A 21,530-nucleotide genomic window follows, 5' to 3' on the forward strand; every position below is an offset into this window, starting at 1 on the left:
GTATGTGAGATCCAAGGCCTTCATCATGTGGGGCACATGGTGATTGTATCCTAATCCAAGAATCAGGAGGGTCCACTCTTCAATCATGTAAACAATCCAAGAAAATGGACAGATACAAAAGGATAACTGATTGTCCACATTCAAAATACACGCACAGACCATCTGATGAGTGGGCCAGCCTGATTTTTGGTCTAGCGCATATTCACCATGCCACTTGCTGACAGATGCCCTGGATGCCACACATGCGTGAAGTGGGCATGTGAGGGACTGCATCAAGCATTTACAGATGAGCAACTGCGAGTAGAACTGCTCAAAGATACAGCTCTAACATTGATAGAAAGAGAAGTACCCAGCCAACATTTTTTGCAATAATCGAAGTGAAGATTTGAATAACTCCAGCAGCCATGACAATGCACTGTTGTCTCACTGGAGATACTTTGATTCCAAGGCATCAGATGATTCCAAAAAGCAAAGTACTCAACGATGAGGATAGAAGCAAATGTGAAAACAAATACAGGCCACAGTTTGCGGATAACCCGACGATTCAGAAGAATGCAGGCGACGAGGCATACAATGTAAATCATCGAGATGGCATTCAATATTGTAAAGCTTGCGAGAAGCAATGCAATCATGTTTATCTCGAGGCCAAGGAGCCTGAATATATTTTCTATCCAAAACTTAATATATATTTTTAAAGTAGTCTTCTGCATGTCAAACCTCTCCTTTTTCAAAGCAATAATCCGCTTCTTATTCCACTTGTGACTCTCTTTAGAACTTCCCCATATATACCCAAATGAATATCGTCGAGCATTACTCTCTGAGCCGCCTATTTCATTAGACACAGGATTCGCTCTTTCATACATGTTGGAGCCAAAAGATGGGCATGAGTTGGTGGTCACACCCCTTTGTCTCACAGATAGTAGGCTAGAATCCAATAATGCTTTAGTTTCTTCAGTAGAGATCGAAGAATCAGTTGGTGCGTGTTCAGTTGAGACAAAAAGATTGCAAGGCTCTTCCCATTTTCCTGTGTTCACCAGCGAACTCGGCATCTTATCTAGCCAATGAAAAACATTGTACTGGAGAGTACATGCAACTATCACCAGAACTTTCCCCCTCAAGCCCACCTCAAGACCCCAAAAACCAGGCTTGAATATTCGAAAACCTAGAATAAGGGCTAAAGCAGAATGTTTTTGACCAGGAGACATCTGGGCCTGTGTACTCCACATCTGGAAAAGATATTCAGACAACACAAGAATTCCAGAATAGAGTAAGAACACTTTGGAAGGAACACGGGAAGTTTTAGGTAAAGTTGAAAAAATGACCAGGCCCAATAGATATATAAAACCAAATGCACTTATTGGTGATAAAGAAGCATAGAATACAGCTAACGACAAGATCTTCTCGCTGTGCCAAATCACGAATCTTCTGACAAACCCAATAACTCCATATTCCGGCAAATCAGAATCATCAAATGTCATGTTGTACCTGCTCTCTCTCCTCTCATAGCTGAAAAGTTGCATCACAATCATAACGGCTAGCGATTCCCAAACATTATTCAACAACGATGATTTAGGGTTGTATCCCAAGTCATGATAAAGATCTATCATCTTGGACAGCCAGGTCTCGAAGGTGGAGAAAATGCTCAAGCTATAGATAAAGATGAACACAAGAATTGCATAAACTTTTAAAGGAAACCAAAGCCGCCTGCTTGTCTTCCCCACGAGTTGTCTTCCTATTATCCATAATAGGAGGAAGAAAAGGTATCCGAATGATGTATAATTAGGAGTCACCAGGTATACAGCAAAAAGTATGGTCACAAATGCAATGCACGTCCCATATGAGCGATACATGGATAAAAACTTCTGTCCTATTGCACTGAGATATGTTGCGATCCATTTTTCTGGAAAAAACAAAGAAAAGGAAGTTGGACAAATGATAAATGAAATTCTCATTTGTGCTCACAGATGTCATCAGATTCAGCCTTTGGCATGTGATCAACATTAATATTCAAAAGCATTAGTGCCTGATTCGCCATGCTCACACAAGTGGGACATGGTTAGGTGCTCCAGACCATTGAGCAGATGACTCCACGATGGATGTGTGACGCACCAAAAATCTAACAGTGTGGAAGATCATAGCCATTTAATCTGCGACTTTTACCAGACTTGCTGCATTTTTTTTCTTAACCAATTATTTTTAGTTCACTAATCCACGGGTTAGAATCTTCCACTCTTGGAGATTTGGGACATCGGCGGTCATCAGTGGAGTCCATCATATTAACAGTCTGGATCACCAAATGCACCTCACTTGTATGGACTATTGACTTGGCATATCAAGACACTGCACGTATTAGAACCCTGTAACTCCTCTTAATATTCAACTCTATGAACGTATCGTAAAAGCAAAAAGGCGAATTTAAGTATGAAAAAAAGGAGTTTGGAACAGTAATTTTCAATTTGTTTCTAAATGAAGACACTAAATAGTCATCCTAGGATATTTGGACCTTGGACGCAGGTATACCATGCAAAGAATTACTGAATTGTCTGTCTGTGGCATTTGGAGACGCATAAACAGACAGTAAAACTGATTTGTTCAAACCAGCTTTCAAGATGCTAAACCCAAATGGTGGGTAGGAAATGTGCTGTACAATTGCAGATAACGAAAAAAGCATTTTAGACCCATGGTTCTGAACCGCACAAAAGGAAGCAAGCACAGCTATCTTCACAAAATCCCATGGAGTAGCAGAATCCAGGAGACCTGCAAGCCATAGAAAGGTATGAAGTTAGTATTCAGGGCATAGTTTATTCACAATATTACAGAGAAATGTCAAGAATGTTTGCATCTAAAAGTAAGAGGATTGAGAATTCGTTTCAAGGTATTTAATAACAGTAAAGGTGGCCGTAACAGCCGGCCTTATGGACCTGTAGTGGCCGTTACAGCCCTGTATTGGATTTATTTTTTTTATTTTTATTTTTTATAAAGGAAGAAAATGTATTGGCCCCATATCGGACCACTGCAGGCCGGTTTTGGCCCATTACGGGGCTGTCACGGGCCATTTGTTTCATAATGGCCATTACAGCCCTGTTTTGCGTAACAACTCCCACCGTTATGTAACCATTTTTTTAATACCATGATCCTTTTTTGCAGCACGCCTGCAAGCATGGTAAATGCATGCAAGTTCCAGAATGTTATCAGACTGGGCCCACCTATAGCATGCCCTGGCCAAGAAATTAGGCTGGTGGCACTCATCAGGTGGACTGACTGCACTGAATGTGGACTGATTATCAAGTTGTTGCAACCTTCCAATTTTATCATACATGCATGGCCAATCAAATTGGTGACTGGGACAGTGCAAGTTCATCAGTGGGCCCACATGATGAAATCTGGTTCTTATATGTGTGTGCCACACTCACACGTGCTGTAAAGGGGATTGTCAATCCTCTTTGAGCAGCCACCCTTAGCAGGGCTCCAACTCAAAATATATCATTGAGAAGCTACATGAAGGAGAAAAAACCTGCTGGTTATATATGTGGTATAATACGCATGGGCCATGGGACTAAAGAACATTTAACATCACCTCTGCTAAGGTGACGGCTGTAAGTTAACTTGAGGGGGTATGAAAAGAGGTCCTGTATGACACATCAAAAGAAATGAAATTTTTTTGTTCAACCCAACAATGTAAAGGTAGGACCAGTGTTCGAATTATCTTCGATATTATCGAAATATCTCCGATATTATCTTTACCTCCATCTCAGCGATACCGATAACACTGGTAGCGATACCAATAACGTTGGTAGTATCAAAATTTTCAAGTATTAGCAATGTATCGCTAAGTATCGCCAATGTATCAATATCGTTAATATAATTGCCAATATTTTCAACTATCTAAATTCTAGGTGTCGCTTGTATTGCCAATGCATCAATATCGCCAATGTATCGCCAATGTTTTCGACTATGTAAAGTCTAGGTAATGCTTATATTATAAGTATATCAGCGATCGTATTGATATAATCAAAATTTTGTTAATTAGAAATGTTTTTATTTCAGGTTTTTTTTTTTCCATGGGCACATGGTTGTATGTAGTGTTCAACTTGTCCTTGATAATATTGATAATATATCGATCTTATCGATATCGCAACATGCGCGATATTGAGACTACAATCTTTCATTTCCTTTCTAATTGTCGATGATTTCTTGGTGAAATATCATGTCTTGTTGATATTTTGCAATATCGATGGATGTTTGGATGGAAGGTTGGATGGTTAAATAGGCTGGATGGGATGGTTGGACTGATTTCTTACAACAGAACATGCTTTTAAGGCCCAATTAAATGGAAACTTGTTATGTATGCATTCCTTTTGCAAAAATTTTTTTCTTCTAAATATACAAATATGTACATTTTAACATCTCCCGAAGTTTCGCTAAAAATTCCACCGTTTTTCCCATGTTTCCCCTCATTTCCGGTTATTAGTGATATTATCGGCGATATCGATATTGTTTCCGTATCCCTAGCCAGTGAAACTTGTAGCGATACCGATACTTCGAACACTGGGTAGGACCCACTTTTTAGTAACCTCAACCATTCATATAGTGGATGCCATGATGGGATGGACCATGACCCAGCTCTTAACAGATCCTAGCCATCCTATTTGTCAGTTTCACATGGAAAAATCGTGGTCAATGATCCATACTTAATAGTGTCCCAATTAGATTGTTAGGGTCATTTTCGCGGGGAAGACTTTTGGGGAATCTCCTATACAACTAAAATGGTTTGAATCACCAAAAGGTTGCGTCTTACAAATATAGTTCATCACCCAATTGAACGTTGTGTATTTCCTTGTTTAGAATGTCATGGACAGTTGACAAAGATGTGTTGCCAAACTCAGTAAACATACAAAGACAAATGCCCATAAAAGCAAAGAAACGGAAAAGTTAACATAGATAGGTTTTATAGAGATAGAAAGTGTGAGTATATTAGGTATTACTCATGTTTCCATGGGATATTATTGGGCAAGAGTGCATTGTCTTTGAGTGCTCCTCTTGTGCATAGAACATTTCTATTTTTGAGTTTTTATATAAAAAGGATATTATAGGTTTGTTCAAGAAAATTCTTTGCATGACCCTTTCTCCAAAGATTTTCTTTTCATCTTTCTCCTCCACCATGTGATTGATTACAATGGCACAGTGGTTGTTGAAGTGATGAACGTGTGGGCTGTACACCTAGATGACTGCAATCTGGACTGTACAATTCTATGGTCCATCTTATCTTTCTTCTCTAGCATTGTAGCCCATCATTTATCATATTTGAGAGTCATATGGTGCATGTATCAATTTGCATGTTGGGTAGTTTTGTTTAGTTTTAAAAAAAAAAAAAATCTTAAGTGAATAAAAGTAAGAGAGGTGAGGACATCAAGTCCCAAATCTTCTTTTCTCTTTTCCTATTCTCTCTCTCAACTCTCTTTCCTCACCGCTTTCTCTCACATCTTTTCATAACCAAGATGGTATCAAAGAAGGTTTGATCAAGGTAAGAGTCCTCCCCTCCTTTTTCTTTCCTCCCTTGAAATTCATTTCTCCTCATTCTTTTTCTCTTCTTGTTCTCTTTTGTTTCTCTCATTCTGAGAGTTCTTTAAAGAATCTAGAATTTTCTTTCATTTGTGCCCCGGCCTGGTTGATGGCTTGAAGACGTTGAGTGAAGGAGGTTGTCATCCTCATGGTGTGAAGACGTGTAAAATTTCATGTGATTGGCTGTGATGCGTTAGTTGATTGGTGCTTCTCATGAAATGTGTTGCTTGTGCCGGCTTGAGTGATTGAACCTTTCAAGTGCAAGCATTTCGACTTGATTTTGGTAAGTGGTGCGCATTTAATCCTTTTGATATTGTGTTCCAATGGACACAAAAATTGAGCACAAATCTAGTTTTATTGGTCCATCAGACTTTCTAGGGGCTCAAATAACCTCTACGAAGTTGAATGGAACAAATTATCTTTAGTAGTCGAAATTTGTGCAAGTCTTCTTGACGGTTGAAGGGTAGTTAAAATACTTGACCTCAATGAAGCCTGATGAGAATGATAATAAATGTAGTTAAAATACTTGACCTCAATGAAGCCTGATGAGAATGATAATAAATATGATGAGTGGGTTTAGGAGAATACTCAAATTATGACATGATTATGGAATAGTATCGTACAATCCATTAGTGCAAATGTTGTGTTTCTTGATACTGCGAATGAAGTGAGGGATAACACACAAGAGATGTGACAAAAGCATCTCTCTCGTACATATCAACTGTTTGAAGAAATAATTACATTCCAATATGGCGATATGCCCCTCAACGATTACTTTTCGAAGCTTAAAGGCATGCGGGAAGAGTCGAATATATATCAGCCCCTTACAATTGTTTTGGAAAAGCAGCGTCAACAGTGTGAAGAATTCAGGGTAGCCAAATTTTTATTAGGATTGAAGCCTAAATATGAGCCAGTTCGAGCTAGATCAAAGGTGGAAAGGATGTATCATCGCTCAATGAGGTGTATGCATCTATTCAATGTGTGTCTATTGACTCTACTGGCCACTCTACTAGAGTTAATGATAGATCAACTCATGTATAATCTGGTGGACGAAGGGGACTAGCTCGTGGTGGTTCAGTTAATCAGGAGCGATTACTGTCCCATTAGAGGTTCAAGTAGCGATTATAGTCTCAGTAGCGATTACGGTCTGATTAGAGGTCCTAGGAGTGATTACAGTACGATAAGAGGTCCCTGGAGTGATTACATTAGGATTAGAGATCGTGAGATCGATTATTGTTCGATTAGAGGTCCCGGGAGCGATAACGGTACCAATAGAGGTCCCAGTAGCAATTATAGTCTGATTAGAGGTCCTGGGAGCAATTATGGCCCAATTAAGGTCCCACGAGTTATTAAGGTCCAAAGCAGCGTCAATGGCATGAAGAATTTAGGGTGGCCAAATTTTTAATAGGATTGAAGCCTGAATATGAGCCAATCCGAGCTAGATCATAGGAGGAAAGGATGTATTGCCACTCAATGAGGTGTATGCATCTATTAAATGTGTCTATTGGCTCTACTGGCTACTCTACTAAAGTTAATGATAGATCAACTCATGAAACATCTGGTGGACGAAGGGGAGTAGCTCGTGCTGCTTCAGTTAATCAAGGAGGTAAGGTTGAGGAAATTGTAATGATACATGAGGACAAGACCCTCATGGGAGACCTCGGAAATGTAGACCCTCATGGGAGACCTTGGAAATGTAGACCCTCATGAGAGACCTCAAAAATGTACTCATTGTGGGCTCACAATCCACACCGTTAAATGGCAAGTCGGCTTGGGCAAATCAAGTCTCTCATTCTGAAGAAAGTAACGGATCTCGTTTTATTGAGTTTGCTTCTTCACCCCAACAAGAGCAAAATACATCTGGAGATGTTGGTTAATCTAGAAAAGGATGAGTACTCCAAATTACTAAAGAATGCGTCTGTCACAAGTGGTCGATTCTCCTCCACTGCTACCTTTGTCATATTAGGTAAAACTTGCTCAGTTTCTCACTCTTCTTCTTCGTGGGTTATTGATCACAAGGCATTGGATCATATTGACAAATAAGTCCATGATTTTCTACTTAGCCGATCCTTGATTATCGAGTTCATTTGTCATTTTGGTAAATGGTATCAGATCCAAATTGAGTGGGAGGGTATCATTTGTCCAAATTCTTTTCTCCTCTTGTCCTCTGCTCTATAGGAGCAAAAATTCCCCTAATTGTTCTGTAACCTTCTATCCTGTACATTGTGTTTTCCAGGATCTCGGGATGAAGAGGAAGATTGGAGAAGGTTGTTAACATAGCGGACTTTATTATCTAGATCATGAGTATGTTGGAGTAGTAGTACAATTTAGTACCTCTTCTTATTAGTGGCATTGTCATTCAGGTCATTGGTCCTTGAAGATCCTCAAGACTGTTATTCCCTCTTCATCTCCCAAGTCCATTTTAGAGTGTGAAGTATGGGAGTTAAGTAAACATCACAAAGTCTCTTTTCCACCACGTGCAGAAATGCATCGTTTTGTTCCATTCGTATTATTGCATTTAGATGTTTGAGGTCATGTTTGACTCTCAAGTATGTTAGGATATAAATACTTTGTTACTTTTGTTGATTGCTCTAGAATGACTTGACTTTATTTAATAAAAGATAGATATGAGCAGTGTTTTAAATATTGATGATATTGGCCGATTTATCCTACGATATATCTTGTATCCCACCAGTGCGATACGAAACGCACAAATAGTGCGATATATCCCACATGTTCGATCTAGTGGTCATTTTCGAATTTTAATGCTTTTATTTTCTGTAACTCATGCTAAATTAGTGTCAAATTGTTACAAATCCATCATAGAAAATCATGGATTGGGAGATTCAATTTCAAGATTTGGAGGAGATGAGCCGAGTTGCGAAAAAATGAAAAAAAAAATCAAAATTTCCTAATTTCTTACAAATGGTTTGCAATCTTTGTGTCCAAACATCAAATCAAGCATGTATGATGTATGTAACCTAATCTAGTGATTCTTTTTTTGCTTGTGAGTGTATTGCTTGTGTTTCCACACGTCTTCTTACATTTATAAATTATATGAATAGACGTTAAATATACTTGCATCAATTCAGTTAGACAACGCATAGATTAGGACCCCAATACAAACAAAACCTATTATGTATGCTTGTTTTTTGTAATGTTTTAATTTATAAATGTGTATTGATGTCTTTTTTAACAGTCACCGAACTTCATTGAAAAATTTAACCAATTTCCCAATGTTTCCCCATGTTTTAAACAATAGCGATACATTACACGATACAACCAATATATCCCATGCGATAACCGATACATATTTGTATCCCAAGAATGCGATACATAACGCGATACCGATATTTCGAACACTGGATATGAGTTATTTTATATTTTTAGGTATTTTCATATGGAAATGCAAAATCAGTTTATTTTTGTTGATGAACATGAGTGTGTTTTGGTTTTTGATCTTATTTATGTGTTTAGTTTTATTTCTTAATGTGTAGTGATACTTGGATGTTTTTTAATTTTTATCACTAAAATATAAGAAAAAGAGGGGGGAGTTTTTAACCTATTTCTCCACTCTTCACTTTCTCTTCCTCTTTGTCTTCTTTTCTCTTCCATATTAATCTACATGGCATCAGTGTATTTAATTCAGATCTAATTCATCTTCCACGCTTCTATCTCACAAATTCTACTCTTTCTTTTCTTTGTCCTTCCTATCTCTCTTGTGCTGAAAGTTTTTTTTTTAAAGAAACCTAGGTTTCTTCCCCCTTTTTTTTTTTTTTGTTAATAGGGCATGTGCAATTGTCCATGTGTGAGAGGGTGAATGTCGTGTTTGCAATCATCACCTCTCTTGTGATTGGTTGGAACGTGTGGACGTGTGGGCTGATTGTTTAAGTGTAGTGTGCACATCATGTGAATAGTGCAAGTGGGATGCTCTCCTATGGTGAAACGTCTGGCCATATTACTGTAAGCATTATGATATTCATCATAACCCTTTATTCTAGTGGAGAAGAAGAGTGATCCAAAATCTGATTTTATAAATCCATTTGATTTTCTAAGGGTCAACATAACATCTATTAAATTAAATGGAGCAAATTAACTTCAATGGTCTAAATCTATTCAAATGTTTTTGCCAAATGCAAATTGAAATATTTGACCATGGAGAAGCTAGATGAAAGTGATAGCATGCATGATTAGTGGATCCAAGAGAATGCTCAGATTATGACATGATTTTGAAACAGTATGGAAACATCTCTTGTATGCAATGTTGTCAAAATCACTCTCAATTGGGGTTGAATCGTATCAAATCGCAAATCGTATTGTAAATCATAAGGTTTTTTTTATAATTTTCTTAAAATAATTGAAAAGAATATGAAAAATATAAATAAATCAGATTTTATTTTATTTTTTTTAACTCATCAATCTTCCTTTAACAATCAATGTACACCAAGTAATACCATGTCATGATATTGTTAAAGTATTTCTATTCCTTTATTTTTTTTGTCTTTCAAGAAATTTCCCTTAAAAAATATACAAGGGTCCTTTAATAATTTATGGTCTTGTTTCCTTTCTAGAATGTAGAATCACAGTGGAAAAGCAGTCTTTGAACTCTATGACATGCCTGATGGATCTAAATAACAAGCTATTTGGTGACCAAGGTGATTTGTTCGAAGATTCAGGATGATATAGAAGATTGGTGGGAGAACTCATCTACCTGACTATCACTAGACCTGACACATCATATATAATTAGTGTAGTTAGTCAGTTCATGAGTTCTCCTATAATCCCACATATGGATCTAGTTGTTCGGATTCTTCTATATATCTCAAACAAGCATCCGGCCAGGGAATATTGTGTTAGCAACACAATCATCTTCATATTACAAGGTACTCAGATGAAGATTGAGCAGGTTCTCTAACTGATAGCATTCCACTACTGGATATTGCAAATTTGGGGGAGGCAACTTACTTACCTGAAAGAGCAAGAAGCAGCACAATTTAGCATTGAAACTAAGTATTGAGCAATGGCTCATGCCACGTATGAGTTAGTTTGTTAAAGAAGCTCTAATGAAAGGGGGTTTGCCATGAATACTCCAATGTAGTTGTTCTATGATAATCAAGTGGCCACTCATATTGCAAGCAACCCAGTTTTTCATTAGAGAATCAAGCATATTAAGGTCAACTACCATTTCATACAAGATGTCTCAAGTGAAATATCTACACCGTAGGTCAAATCTCAAGATCTAGATGATGTTTTAATAAAGCTTTCAGGAGAAATCAGTTTGAACGTATTTTTTCCGAGTTGTGCATAAATGATATTTATGCTCTAGCTTGAGGGAGAGTGTTTAAGTGATGAACGTGTGGGCTGTGCAAACGTATGGCCCACTGACTGAAATTTAGACCGTAAACTTGTATGGTCCATCTTATCTCTTTTCTCTAGCACAGTCCCCTCATTTATCATATTTTTGAGTCATGGGGTGCATGTATCAATTTGTAACAAGTGAGGGCATTTCGGATACTTATGGTTTTTTAACTTTTAGTGAATAAAAAGCAAGGGAGCTGGGGATGTCAAGCACCATATGGTTTTTTAACTTTTAGTGAATAAAAAGCAAGGGAGCTAGGGATGTCAAGCACCAAATCCCCTCTCACACACACACACACACACACGCACACGCATCTTCTCATAAACCACAATTGAAAAAAGGAAGGGGAGGCACAAACGTTCTCCAGCCTTCCATGGGGTTAAATGTAAGCTCAGAGGTGGTGAAACATAAGCATCGCAACATGAATGAATAGAAAATCTATTAGTAAGCAAGCAATTAAAAGAGAAGTTGAAGTTGAACAGCATAAAAGCATCAAATGTTGTAGAATTCACATGATAAACATTTTCTCTACAAGTGATAATTTTATTGAATGGATTTTGAGAAATACTTTGAACAACAAAGTTTACTAAATAAGTGAAATAATATGGTACTGCAATGAAAATTACATATACAAGATACTCCAAGTGTTCTAAGGGCCTGTTTGGGAGCGTGGATTTGGAACCCCCTGGATTCGGAATCCCCTGGATTTGAAATCCTCCAAGTGTGTTTGGCACCCTGGATTGTGAATCAACTTTAATCTAAAAGTAGCCATGCATGGTATATTTACAGGGGTTTGAATTTAATTACTAAATCAACTTTAATATATCTAATTAGTGAGAAATATAATTTTTGACATGATGGTTGTAATAAGCCCGCTGAAATATATGCTTTGCCCGAAAATGATGAAATTCGAAGTCTCGGATGGGCCACAAGCACAAGATCATGTCAGAGTGACTAACCAACAATTTTTAACCGTTGATTTACATGGACAATGTTTGGACAGTGTTGATCATCATATTAAAGTAATTATAGTGATGCAATTGATAATCTAAATTGTTTTTTGATATCATTAGTGGACCATGTGCCCAATAGAATGATAGCATGGTGACACACATGTTACACCTGCAACTATTGAAAGGATTTTAGGTGTAATCCAAGCTCTCGCCCTGGATTTCAAACCCCCTCTTTGAGGGGATTGAAACCCCCAGTTACTTTATGCTGCCAAACAACCAGGGGGTTTGAAATCCCCCCAAATCCATGGTGCCAAACGACCCCTAATAAAATTCACTGAATGCAAGTGGAACCAACTTGAGTATGAAGCCATACCTAACTGTGACAGTATTTCCTTAATTAAAGAACCTTTTTTCTCCAAAGTCTTGGAGATAAGATTAAGCTTAAGGATGTATAGTATTGCGAAGTGAGCCTCACACAGAAGAACCAGGAATTGACGCATCCTTATGCTCACTTTGTGGCTGAGAAGATAAACCAAAAAGAATACCACTGAAGCACAGAGATGAATTGGGCATCAATCAGTAAACTTTATTGTAAACTCTCTCAGATATCATAAATAAATGGTGTATGGAGAAAGCACAATATATTACGATCTTTTAGAGCTAATTAATATAGGTATTAAATGATGCTCGATCAAAAGACAGCGTTTTTTTGTTTGGCCAGCAAAATTACGGTCAGGCTCTTGTATCAGCAATCCAGGCCATTCATTTGATAGGCCCTTAACTGGATGGTAGCCCAGTAAATACCTTATTACATGATCTTTTCCATCTGAGTGGTGGCTTGAAAATGGAAATTCATAGCCAACATTCCCAATCAGATAGATCACCTATGGAGGAGATTTTGGGGTATCTCATATCCATAACGGGCCCACCATATGAATAGTTTGGGTCACTGGAAAGTGGGCCTCACATGTACAGTGTTTTGCTTGACTGAAAATTGTATGTTCCACTGCCACCATCCAAATAGCCTAGTGCAAGCTATTTGGGTCAGCTTTACAAATCCTATTTCAACAAATTTGAAAAGAGAATTCTCAAGAGATCTTGGCAAAAGTTTGATGACCAAATGCTCGCCTGACATTGAGCCTTTTTCAAACAGGCCAGGGACCAGTTGGTGAAAAATCTCTACCAGACAGACTTCCATATATTCCTATATATCCATAACAAAATAAAGTTCCTCAGAGTCTTGGGTACTTAATCAGAGAGTCACAGAGCATGTCCTGCATATGACAATCTTGGAATTCACATATCATTGACCTGAAAAATACAGAAGCAACCAAGGATACAACAGAATCAAGATGATAAAACAACTAGTTTTTTGTGGTGTAATTATCCTGAAACAATATTTTCCGTGTCATTATCACGTAATGTATCGCGCAATTGGGATACGGATGCATATCGGTTATCACATGGGATAAATCAGTTGTATCGCGTAATGTATCGCTGTTGTTGAGAAACATTGGGAAATTGGTCAAATTTTTCAATAAAACTTGGATAGTTAAAAAAAGACTTGCTCAAAAATCAAAACATTACAAAAAGCAAGTGCACATAATAGGTATCATTTGTATGGGGTCATAATCTATGCTTTGTCTGACTGAATTGATGCAAGCATATTCAAAGTCTATTCATATAATTTATAAGTGTAAGAAGACACGTATGGAAACACAAGCAATACATTCAAAAGCAAAAGCAAAGTCACTAGATCAGGTTACATACATGTTTGATTTTGTGTTTGGACACAGATAGCAACCGATTTGTGAGAAATTGGGAAATTTTTAATTTTCCCAATTTTCCACAACTCGCCACATCTCCCCCAAATCTCGAAATCAAAGCTCCAAATCCATGACTTTTCATGCAAAACATGAAGAATCATGGGTTTGTAACCATTTGACACTAATTTACCATGATTTACAAAAAAAAAAAAAACCGTGAAAATCGAAAATAAAAAATGCTCCCTGGATCGAACTAGTGGGATATATCATCACTACTTGTGTGTTTTGCATCACACTGGTGGGATACAAGATATATCATGGGATATATTGGTCGATATCGTCAATACTGAAAACATTGTCCTGAAAATTGCCATCTGTAATCTCGTAAAGGGTGAAGGTGGCTGATACTACAGAATGATTCATTTCTCTAGAAGTTCCATTTAGTAGTATAAAAGACAGCAAAACATCCATCTTAAAGAGTTGATGCAGGCCCAAGCCCAACATGTGTTGAAATTGTGCATCTGTGCTGCTTTTTTTTCTGCTGAATTTTTGAGTGTACGACTACTAAATGGAAGATTCTAGTTAATGATTTTGTGGGTTCTTTGAATATCTTGGGGGCATGCTATTTTTAGGCAATAACATTTGTTAAAATATTTCAATTGTTGTTAATTTGTATCTTATTTTGGACAGATTAGGTAGATTTTGAACCAATCTTAGAGACTGAAATTTCTAGTTAGAGAATACGATTCAAGGATGTGTCTTTAGGTATAGAAAAAGAGGCAATTCTAGGAGGTAGAGGCATTAAAATATTTTTGAGTTTTTTGAAGTTCTTCTCTGAGTAGTTGTACTTGTAATTGGTGTAGTGATTTCAATTCCAATAAGTTGTTCATCATTCTCTTTACGAATATTCTCGTGTGGTGAGATACTTCGTCTATTCATTCATCTATTCTAGCAATTGGATTGCATCATTTGTCTTCTGCTCATTAGATGAGCTGGTAGAGACAGTGTTGGGTGTGTGAGTGATCCAGGGTTCAATCCCTAGTAGTGTTACCTTTCAAAAACCAAAAAAATAAAAAAGGCTTGCATCATTTGGTACCAAAGCCAGCTTTGATCCCAAGGCCCCACTTGTTCCTCAAATCGTTCCCTTTCTTTTCCCAAATCCTATCACAAGTAATTCCAAAATTTGTTACTAAAGCCACCCTATACCAAACAACTTGAACACTTACACAACCTCATCAGATTCGTATCCAGCCCAAGGACAAGTTGTAAACCGCATTTAAGAAGCGAGATGGGTTGTACGGGTGCTTTTTGATGCACCTTTCAAACACAAAAATACTTTATGGGCTGATGATAGAGATACTCTGTCCCTTCATATTGTTTATTCGACAATATTCTTGTTTCTACTCCTGATTCATCTGCTCACATTGACAACTTATGGTAAGTATTTGATGTACTATGCAAAGAAAGTGCTCCTTTAACAAAAGTCGTGTCATTTTTTTTGTTTTTTGAAAATTAACTCAAATTTTATTGAAAACTTGCAAGAAGTGAGCAAAAATACAAAGAAAACAAAACAGACGAAATTTACAAATGAATCTCTGAACGAAGCTGGTCAAAATCTATCATATTTACAAAATTAGCCAAACCCGACATGCAAAAAGTGATGTTACAAACACAATCCAATACTGTTACCTCCCTATTGTTAAAACAACGATCATTTCGAGCTTTCCTAATTACCCAAAAAATAGCCATGAAAAGCAATCGCCACAATGCCTTTGAAGATGTAACCGCGAACACCCCCCCCCCCCCCCCCCCCCCCCAAAAAAAAAAAAGCCCATAAGAGATCACAATAAGAACTCGACATCACGCACTCAATACCAAGAATGGCAAAGTAATGCTCCCAGATTTGTCTTGCATAATTAAAGTGGATGAATAAATGATCAATTGATTCCGCATCCCCCATATACATCAAACAAACATTTGGAAGAATTAGAGCCCTCCATTATAAACTATCCACTGTAATACTCATTTCCTGCCCACTAACCAAACGAAAGTGGCAACTTGAGGAGAGGAGCACCATATAATCATAAATGATAAGGAAAATGAAGCTGGTGATCGCGTGATGAAACTTGCAACAAAGTATAAAAGGAGAGAACTGAAAACCATCCTGAACTATGAGCAGACCAAACCATTGAGTCACTTTCAAGAGATTTAGGAACAATAGATTCAGCCAAGATATTAATGATGCATATTCGTCAATCTCTGTCTTTTAAATTCCGACAAAAAGAAGGTGTCCAAACCACCTGCCCATTTCTAAATAAATAACACCGATCAACTGTTATGTATCTCTCCAACGTCACCTTAGCCAATATAGGAAATTCATCTACAATTGATGTTGTACCACACCATATATCATCCCAACAACGAATTCGGTTCCCTAAACCAAGAGAGAGAAATACCTTGTCGAAACAAATGTTCAATCGAGGTGATAGCTTTCCAAATGTTAGAAGCACGATACAGGGTAGAATGTTTAACTCCCCATCCTCCAAAATGAAGACCATATTTCTTTTTGATAAGAATTCGCCACAATGTGCCCTCTTCGCATCCCAGCTTCCATAACCACTTACCAAGGATAGCTATACACGAGACCCAAGTCCCTAATTTCAGCTACCCTTCTTCCATTGACCGACATACCTCTTTCCAATTTAAAAGATGAAAATTTCTTCTAGTAGCCAACCCGTACCAAAGAAAGTCTCTCCTTAATTTCTCCAATCTAAGCAAGCCTGATTTTGGACATTTAAAAAGAGACATGAAATATATTGGCATATTAGAAAGAGCAGCTTTTATAAGAGTGCCAAAGATAAATAACGACTCTTCCAAATAGATAACTTTCTCTCCACTTTTCCAACCACCTTATACCATAAAGTTTTTGGAGGCTTTCCTGTGCAGATAGGCATCCCAAGATACGTTGTTGGAAAATAACCCTTTTTGCAGCCAAATAATAAAGCAAGCTTATCCAAATCATTTTCCTCCAAACCATTTTCCAACATTTCACTCTTTGAGATGTTAATGCGAAGTCCTGAAACGGCTTCAAAGTAGACTATGATTTTTTGCAAATTATCAACAGTTGTTTCATCAGCATCACAAAAAATTAGGGTATCGTTGGCATAATATAGATGAGAAACGGTTAGTCCCAATTCCGCTACATGGAAACCGCTAATCAAACCAGTCACCTCTCCTTGCCGCATCATTCTACTAAAAGCTTCCCCAACTATACTAAAAAGATATGGAGACAACGGATTGCCCTACTTAACTCCATGAGAAGATTTGAAGAATCCTTTAGGTCAACCATTGATTGGAAACAAGAAATAAGCGGATTGAACACAAGAAAGCATCCGACATCTCCATTTGTCTCCACATCCAAACCTAGTAAGCACATAATCAAGGAACTCCCAATCAACATTATCATATGCCTTTTGAAGGTCCATCTTACAAACCAACCCACTCCGCCCACGATGTCTTGAGTGAATACATTCCAATATCACTGTTGACAAAAACCCCACGAAATCCTATGGTGTGCACCTTAGCTAGAATCTTTTGTGGACCACCAATTAAACTTATTGGTCAGAAGTCTTTCATTTCATCAACACCTTCAATTTTTGGGATAAGGGCTATAAAAGAAGCACCGACATTTTTAGAAATGATACCACGCTCATAGAATTCATGAAAAAAAAAAAAAAAGAAGACCACCCATAACATCATCTTTCACCATGTGCCAAAACCTTTGGAAAAATAATATAGGAAAGCCATCCGGGCAGGTTGTTTTGTCACCACACATAGAACCTGTAGCTGCAGAAACTTCTTCTTCAAAAAATGGACGTTCAAGAAACTCCACCTCATCCTTAGACAAAGTAAAAAAGTCCAACTTGTCGAACCTTGAACAGTTCCACTGATCTTTTGAAAGAAGTTGGTGGTAAAAAGAGACAACCAATGAGCACAATACCTCTTTTGCTGTAATTCACAGACCATCCACTACTATACTGCAGATTTTGTTTATCCAAGCTCTTGCGCTTGCCATATGATGAAAGAATCTTGTGTTCTTATCACCCTCTTTAAGATATAATGCCCACTTAATTTCTTCTTCCTTTAACCATTTAGCATAATGATGTTGAAAAGTTATCTCTTTTTGCATTAGTTTTGGCTGACAGAGGACCAGTTTCCTCAAGTGTATCTATATCATTGATCTCCTGCAATACAGCTGCAAATTCAGAGTCGCGGGCACCAAGAAAATCATTCTTTCACAACTTAAGTTTTCAGCATAATCGAAAACCGGCATATCCCTCCCACCTGAAAAGAATTCCACCACTCCACAATCAGCTGTGAAAAACCTTCAACCTGTAACCAAGTTGATTCAAGTCGAAAAGGTTTAGGTCCCCAATTCTCGGAAGCTACTTCTAATAAAATAGGACTGCAATCAGCAACAGAATGCGGTAAGCCATGCTGAGTCAAAACAGGGAATTTATCCTTCCATTCCACATAAACCAGAAATCTATCTAACCTGGAGAGAAGAGGATTTTGTCTGCCATTAGATCAGGTGTATTTGGCACCCCCCCAAAGGCATATCCACTAGATAACGAAGATCAATCTAATCTGCAAAATCCTGCATACTACGAGAAATCTTGACCCCTCGCGATTTCTCATGCGTAAATCGGATGACATTGAAATCACCCCCAACAACCCACGGCTCACACCAACACTGACAAACAACAGAAAGCTCCTTCCAGAGATACTCATGCTGACCTACAGATCAGGGACCATATACTAATGAAAAAGCCCAACGAAATCCAGAGATATCACGTAACAGCACTAAGACCAAAAATTGTCCAATCTATACATCTTCCTTTCTCCATATTCAAAAATTCCAAACCTTCCAGAGATACGCTGACCTACAGAACACAGACCATATACTAAGCAAAAAAACCCAACGAAATCCAGAGATATCACGTAACGGCACTAAGACCAAAAATTGTCCAATCTGTACATCTTCCTTTCTCCATATTCAAAACTCCAAACTAGAAGAGTACCACCAGTAGAGCCAACAACATCAAGAGAAACCTAATCCGTATTTAATGCCCCCATATAGCTCCAAACAACACTTCTATCAATCAACTATAATTTCTTTCCTGGATAGTAAGAATTTTAACCTTGTGTATTTTAACAGAACTTATGTATTTGAACCCTCTTATTCGGACAGCCCATACCTCTGATATTCCAAGATAACACAATCATTGAGCAACGAATTTACCCCGTTGAGCCCTCTTGCGACCAACCCTCTGGGAGTCTTTCTAATAGACGATACCTGGTTTTCGCTTTGATGAAACAATCCTCTGTGTTTGACAAATTGAAGAAGTGCAAGCGCATCGTCATCGTTAGCCCCAAAAGAAAGCCCTATAAGACCTCCGACCCTCTTTATCACATCCTTCGACCATCTCAGTTGATCAGATCATAAAGAACAATCACCCAAATAAGAAAAATGTTCATCCTGAAGTGAACCCGTACTCGTTATTTTGGAACATCCAAACGATCAAAGTTGGCCAGGAGAAAATGGAGGCCATTGTAGAGTGGCCCCATGTTGGAGAAACTCTTGGGTGTCCATTTTTTCCATGGCTTGTCACATTTTACCAGTGACTTGTCCATAATTTCAGCACTGTTATTACAAGTACTACTAAATTCATGCATAGAGAAAAGTTCCTAGAGAACAGGTGGTGGACAAAAGCTTTATTGCATTTAAGAAAAAGATGAGTCCTGTTTTTGCACTTTCGGACTCCAACGAAGTCATAGAGGTGAAAAGCTATGCTTCCAATGTTGCTATTGGTGTAGTGCTGACTGTTGAGTAGGGAGAGAGCTTCTCACTTTCTCTAGTGAGAAGCCTAATGGTGCACATAAGAACTAATCCGCATAAGATCTTTATTTCTCCACAAAGGTCCAAACACTACAACAAATGGAGGCATACTTGATTCATTGTGAATTTAATATGTACCCGGATCATGAGGCATTATGAACTCCTAAAAGATTGAGATAGAACTTGCAAAAAATGATGAGTGGTTGATATGCAAAGTGGACATCTTTTTGAAAGATTATACCTCTCTTGCATCACAAAGCGGAAATTCAAAACAAGTTAGTAGAACATTGAGTAGGAGGATGGTGTTCATGGTTCTGAATGACGGTGTCGGTTGCCGTATTGCCCCCACGGAAAAATGATACAAGATGGCATCGTGTATCGGAATCAAGGCCGTATCAGTCAGAATTATTATTATTTTTTGAAGCAAAAAAATATGAAAAAATATCAGAAAATTAGGGGAAAATGAGAGATTCACGAATCTATCATTTTTTGTGTTTTGACCATGTATTTAACGGTGTATCGGACCATTCTTTGATGAGAATGTTGTCTATTGATTTGACTTGTTAAAGTTTAACTAAATGGGTCCTAATTGAACACAAATTAAACATGATTTGGTGAACAATTGCCCATTACATTGGAAATACAACAAAAGAAGATGAAAATATAAAAAAGAAGTGGAGGTTTACCCTTCTTTCCGATTTTTCCCATAATGGTCCACTTCGCTTCGATTTGTCAAATCTCATTCAAATCATTTGTTTTGATCCCAAAATAAGTCTAGATCTAACCTAAAATGAGTTTAAATAAAAGAAGAAGAGGAGACATGGGTGAATTTTTGAAAAAAAAAAAAAAAAAAAAATTTCAAAATTGGAGTTTTATGGGCATATCGGCCTATATCGGCCGATACGTGCAGATATGGTCCAACCAATTCCGATACGGCCCCGTATCATGTATCGTATCGAGCTGATATGGATAGGATACACCAGAATCGGTCGATACGATACCGATTTTCAGAACCATGATGGTATTCTTGGGAACACTGTAAAGCTGTGAGATCAGATGCATAAAAGAACAGTATGAGGACTCCATTTTCAGCAAGGTACTCAACAAATGTGTGGATGGAGACAATATAAAGTGTGAACTCATCTCATGTGATACATGTTTATTCGAGGGTTTGTGCTTGTGCAATCTTGAGGGATCGTTGGGGTAAAAGATCATATATGAGCAACATGGAGGATGAATGGGTGGGTATGGGAACTTTGGAAGGGCGAAAATACTGGCCACTATGGAGGAGAATTACTACTAGCCTCAATTGAGTTGTAATTTTGCATGATTCTTTGCACGGTGTCATCAATACTAAGTTTCCAAAAGGGCACGTACAAAACACTGACCTCTATATGCGTCTTCAGGTGCTTCCCACGTAATGGGTGGATATTTCCAAGGACTTCATTTTGGGCCTTCCAAGGACTTGGAGGGAAGCAGTTTCAATCTTCATCACAATGGACCATATTTTGAAATAGTCCACTTCATTCCTTATGAGAGGAGATGCCACAAATATCTCCCCACATCTTCAACGAAATTGATAGACTTCAAGGGGTACCCTAGACTATAACTTTGAACCGTAATTTGAAGTTTCTGGGGATTTCTAGTGGACTTTACAGAAGCATTTGGGGACTCAACTCATTTCTCTAGCGCAATACCACCCGGCCAAACCAAGGTCATCAATAGCGGCCTTGGTAATGTTTTGATGAGTATCATAGGAAACAATGAATGCTAGTTGGGGCTCAGCATTACTCCAAGCTAAGTAGGGATCGTGCTATATAAGCTAAGTGGGATACCCTAGACTATAACTTTGAACCATAATTTGAAGTTTTTGGGGATTTCTAGTGGACTTTACATAAGCATCTGGGGACTCAACCCATTTCTCCAGCGCAATACCACCCAGCCAAACCAAGGTCATCAATAGTGGCCTTGGTAACGTTTTGAGGAGTATC

The 21,530-nt window shown here is 37.9% G+C and overlaps 1 protein-coding gene and 1 long non-coding RNA gene across 5 annotated transcripts in view; both read right to left on the bottom strand.

Annotated features, from left to right (window-relative positions):
• LOC131231798 (piezo-type mechanosensitive ion channel homolog) overlaps positions 1–21,530 on the bottom strand; it is a 194,863-nt gene that overhangs the window by 61,480 nt on the left and 111,853 nt on the right. For 2 of the 4 annotated variants that reach the window (XM_058228105.1, XM_058228103.1), the window contains exons 12-14: positions 12,248–12,421; positions 2,521–2,757; positions 350–1,900 (exon numbers count right to left, since the gene is read on the bottom strand). In XM_058228105.1, coding sequence (XP_058084088.1) covers positions 350–1,900; positions 2,521–2,757; positions 12,248–12,421 — 1,962 coding nt within the window. The remainder of the gene's footprint in view (positions 1–349; positions 1,901–2,520; positions 2,758–12,247; positions 12,422–21,530) is intronic. The other 2 variants (XM_058228104.1, XM_058228106.1) reach the window with 2 other exon arrangements.
• Positions 5,348–8,340, bottom strand: LOC131231800 (uncharacterized). Its single transcript, XR_009164533.1, has 2 exons — positions 6,094–8,340; positions 5,348–6,043 (listed from the first exon to the last, which is right to left on the bottom strand). It is a non-coding gene; the product is annotated as an uncharacterized LOC131231800 (long non-coding RNA).

Source organism: Magnolia sinica, chromosome 17 (assembly GCF_029962835.1).
Source record: "Magnolia sinica isolate HGM2019 chromosome 17, MsV1, whole genome shotgun sequence".
Taxonomy (NCBI): domain Eukaryota; kingdom Viridiplantae; phylum Streptophyta; class Magnoliopsida; order Magnoliales; family Magnoliaceae; genus Magnolia; species Magnolia sinica.